General features: G+C 34.7%; 1 protein-coding gene across 1 annotated transcript; it reads left to right on the top strand.

Moving 5' to 3' along the window:
* Positions 1-1,800: 1,800 nt before the first annotated feature.
* Positions 1,801-2,534, top strand: LOC107737288 (CD48 antigen-like; the record flags this gene model as incomplete). The annotated part of the gene is made up of 2 exons (XM_016548751.1): positions 1,801-2,092; positions 2,247-2,534. Coding segments are annotated over exons 1-2 (580 nt in total), but the record flags the coding sequence as incomplete, so codon positions are not given.
* Between the last annotated feature and the right edge of the window lie 2,592 nt (positions 2,535-5,126).

Below are 5,126 nucleotides of genomic sequence, written 5' to 3' on the forward strand. Positions count from 1 at the left end.
CTTTGTTGAAAACGATGCGTTTGAGAGACGCGGGGCATAGAGAACCTACAATAATGTACAGTATTTGAAAAAGAATGTGTTTTTTGAACATTAAAGCATGTCAACATATTCTGTTACACCAAATACACAAAATAATGATCTTTAAAATAGCATCATATGACCCCTTTAATAAATATAGTGACTTACCAATAGCATATCATCCAGAAACGAAAATGTTCTATCTTTAGCTTATCACATGGACATTTACCTAACACTCATTATTAAATATTAATCACACCTTTTGTCATTTAACTGTCCTTTACTGTTCCTGTTTTATTCTTTTTACAAAATATAATGGAATATCGAGTGCACTGTATAGTATCACACACGGTTTGTTCTGTTGTTAGCAAAAGTAGCACAAGCGCATCATCGTCCTCCTGGTGGCCAAAGCATAAAATCACATCTCTAATAATAGCACTACTCTTACCGATAGGGTGCGCTATAAATACATACTGAATGCACAAAATAAAGACACAAGGTCTGCTTGATCATCGTGCTGCCTCCTGGTGCCTGTTTGAACAATAACCAACTCAAATAAACATAGATTACAGTGTCTAAAAATGGCATAGCCAAGTAAAAACAGACCATGTACACAGTGTTGCTGTCATTTTATGGGAATGATAACTGCACTGTACAACTGAATGAGCTTTTGAAATATGCAGGTGACAGCCACATTTGTATAGAATCTTAATGTATTACTTTTGCTTTTTTTTTTGAACATTTACAGTTTGACTCGTCCATTACTATGTGAAAGATATCAGTGTCTGGTTCATGCATTTAACGGACTCACTCACACATGGCCCATTTTAAAGATAGCAGCTTTCAGTTTGACTCAGAAGATGAAAGTGTGCGAGGGCAGACCGTTTTAACTTAGTACTTTTGATTTTTCCATTCACTAACATTAAGAACTGTATAATATACACAACCATTTAAAAATCACAAAACGTACAAAATGTAGTTTATCCACAGCTCACACAATATTCTTATACTTTTAGCCATTTAACACAGTCAAGCAACTACCTTACAAAAAGTAGGCTTATGTTAAATGATAAAAATATTTTCACCCATTAAGAACAGCTAAACTCCTAAGGGCCAGATAACATTATATCATATGCATATGCAGAGTGTGAACGAGGAGGGTCCAACACTGTAGTGGGAGGATTCACAAATAGCTTGAGTGTTTTTAGAGGATAGTCTTCTTAGATCAGACACTGAACCGTTGAAGAAAATGTTTCACATGTTTGCTTTGTTCTGTTTGTGCTGGTGCTGTCAGATTGGTAAGTTATAAAAACATTGTTATGGTTTAAGTTTTTTTGAGCTGCAGCTATTGTTAAGAATTAGACTATTTTCATCTGCTACTGTCTGTACCAAATAAATCATCATTATTATTAGATCTACTTAAATTTTTTGGAATTTTACACTGACATTATGCTGATTTAAGTGTCTCATTTACTACATATTAAAAATATTCAGCACAATTAAACTGTGTAAGTTTACACATTGATTTTGCTCCACAGCAGATAACTTGTAAACAATTTAAAAATCAAGGGGTAACACAAACCTATTTTTCATACAGTACGTCTTACCTTTCATTTTGTCCCTCTGTTGCTGTTGTAATGTTCTTTAGTTCATCTGTAAATGATAATAACAGCTTATTTCAGGATTTGTTAACCATCAGGAACTTTAATCTGTGACAAAACCCATTCATGCTCTTCAGGTGTGTTTGGTGCAGAAACAAATTAAATACAGTCAATGTCAGTGATGGAGGGAGATTCTGTCACTTTAAAAACTAATGTTACTGAATTACATGGAGATGAAGACATAACACGGAAATTTGGAGCTGAAAAGTCTCTTATAGGTAAAATCAGCGATGAGAAACGAATCTTCTCAACATTTGATGTTCTTGATGGGAGATTCAGAGACAGACTGAAGCTGGATGATAAGACTGGCTCTCTGACCATCACAAACATCACAACTGAACATGCTGGAGACTATGAACAACAGATAAGGGGAGCGAGACTGTCATCAAAAATATTCAGTGTTTCTGTTTATGGTGAGTAGAGAACATTTGTCCTGCCATTCACATATTCTTGTTTTATAGTTCAAGGTGACAGATTGTATAAAAACACACTAAATCATAAAAAAATAAAATAAAGTAAAATTGTTTATTTTTATCCATATTTCTGTTTATTCTCTTATGTATTCAGCTCATCTGCCTGTACCTGTCATAAGAAGAGACTGTTCTTCATCATCATCATCATCATCATATTGTTCATTGTTGTGTTCAGTGGTGAATGTGAGTCATGTGACTCTCTCCTGGTACAAAGGAAACAGTTTATTGTCCAGCATCAGTGTGTCTGATCTCAGCATCAGTCTCTCTCTACCTCTGGAGGTGGAATATCAGGATAAAAACACCTACAGCTGTGTGATCAACAATCCCATCAGCAACCAAACTCAACATCTGGACATCAGTCAACTCTGTTACTCGTGTACAGGTATGGGAATGGTGATATTAAAGTTTATTCATTGAGCTGACCTCTGTCTATTGTTGTGGATCAGACTCAATAACTTACATCAATGTATCTGATGTAATAATGAACATAGCACTATAAATTAACAGTTATTAATGTACAAAGAGCTATTTTTCACCACTCAATGGTGTAGTTAAATCTAACAGCAGGAGTTGTTTTAATAGAAAGTGTTTTTTTCTTACAGCTTAGAGCGCCATCTGGTGTTTAAAATAAAATATAACGTCTGCAACAATAATATTAAAGGGGTCATCGGATGCAAAATTCGCTTTTACATGTAGTTTGAACATAAATGTTGGCAGTGTTTGTACACATCCACCCTATAACGATAAAAATCCACCCAGTGTTTTTTTTTTCCATATGTTAAAGATGAGGATCATGTGGAGTATGTACCTGTTGCCATGAGAAGATGATCTTCTTCAGTCTTCGTTGTCTTCTAGTATCAGATCTGTGATCTGCTTTTACTTGGAACCTCCTGCAACAACCAACTCTGAGTCTTGGGATGAGTTTAAGGATTGGTGAGAATCACCATGTGTGATACTTAAAGACTGATTATTTAAATGATCCCCGAAAAAGAATTTGACTGGAAATGAAGTGTCCCCAACTAAGCAAGCCAGAGGCGACAGCGGCAAGGAACCAAAAGAGACGAGAAGTAATCAAATCTAGCAGTGTTTAATGCTTTTCTGTAGGAACTTGTGTATGTGTGTATGAGAATGTGTCTGTTGGAAGATTGTGTTTGCGATTGTGAACGAATTTTTCCATTCTTGTTAATATGAAACCACCTGACTTCTGCTTTAGACAAACAGTTTTCCTACAAAATACTAAATCTGACAGATGAAAGATTCAGTCAAATCAAATAGCAGTATTACTGTGAGATCTTACGTGCCTGTGAAATATTAGGGTTTATATTCAAGGGCACATGTGTATATATATATATATATATACATATAAACACCACAGACTGTTACATGTCACTCCGGACTACAGTTCCCATCATCCATTGCACTGATTACACACACACAGCTGAATCCAATCAGACACGCTTTATAAGCCGTGGACTTCCTTGTTCAGATCGCTGAGTATTGTTTGCGTTTATCGTTTTCTAAGTGGTAGCACTTTATGGAGCCAGTTTCCTGTCCTAGTTTTCTGAATCTAGTTTAGTGTTGTTTTACCGGTGTCTTGATTCCAGTCTGTTTATCTCATCCTGTCTGTCAGCTGCCTGACCTGGAATTATTAGCCTGTCTTGGATTATCCCTTTCTTTTTGCCGTTCGGACTGTGTTTGCATCTTGCCTGGACTATTGCTCATGTTGTCGGATTACCCCTCTTGTCAAGCCCTCTGGATACTGTTAGCTGCCGGTCGACTACGCCCGCTTTGGATTACTCTTGTCTTGCCCTCGATATACCTGTGTGCCATTGTCTGACCCTTGCCTGTTTTAACCATGTTTAAGAATAAAGCTTTGCAAATGGATCTGCACGCTTCCTCTGTTCCCTCCGTAACACATACAATGTTTTTTTGGCTATTGCTAAAAACATACTCTAGCGACTTAAGACTGGTGTTGTGGTCCAGGGCCACACACACATATATACTAATGTGTATGTTTACATGCTCATGCACTACAAATCATCTTGCACTGTTCCCCAGCCAGCTGCTTGACTTACGAAGTTTCTCTTTGCACATGTACAGTATTATGAGAAGCATTCGTATAGTCTGTATTTTTTTTTAGTCTATGTATAGGTAAACATTTATATATAGTATATTCATAGTCAAAATCTGTCAGTAGGTTAGTTGTGTATAGGTACAGTATTATGTGAAGCATTCGTATAGTTTGTATTTTTTAGTTTATGTATAGGTAAACATTTATATATAGTATATTCATAGTCAAAATCTGTCAGTAGGTTAGCTGTGTATAGGTACAGTGTTTATGTGAAGCATTTGTATAGTTTGTATTTTTTAGTTTATGTATAGGTAAACATTTATATATAGTATTATTTAAAGTCAAAATCTGTCAGTAGGTTAGTTGTGTATAGGTACAGTATTATGTGAAGCATTCGTATAGTTTGTATTTTTTAGTTTATGTATAGGTAAACATTTATATATAGTATATTTATAGTCAAAATCTGTGAGTAGGTTAGTTGTGTATAGGTTTAAACTGTTTTACTTCATTATTGTATGTCTGTATTTATGTAGCACCGTGGTCCTGTGAGGCACAACATTTCATTCCACTGTATGTCCACACATAGCGGAATGACAATAAAGCTCAACTTGACTTAACTTGACTTGATATATATATATTAGTGCTGGGCAACGATTAATCGCATCCAAAATAATAGTTTTTGTGAACATAATATATGTGTGTGTTCTGTGTATATTTATTATGTATATATAAAGACACACACATAGAGTATGTATTTAGAAAATATATTTAGGAAATGTATTTACATGTATATATTTATATTCATATAATTTATTTTATATATAAATATATTTAATATATAAACAACACATTTTTCTTAAATATATACATGCTTGTGTATGTATTTATATATACATAATAAAT

Source organism: Sinocyclocheilus rhinocerous, unplaced genomic scaffold, assembly GCF_001515625.1.
Source record: "Sinocyclocheilus rhinocerous isolate Xijiao unplaced genomic scaffold, SAMN03320098_v1.1 scaffold614, whole genome shotgun sequence".
NCBI classification, from domain to species: Eukaryota; Metazoa; Chordata; class Actinopteri; order Cypriniformes; family Cyprinidae; genus Sinocyclocheilus; species Sinocyclocheilus rhinocerous.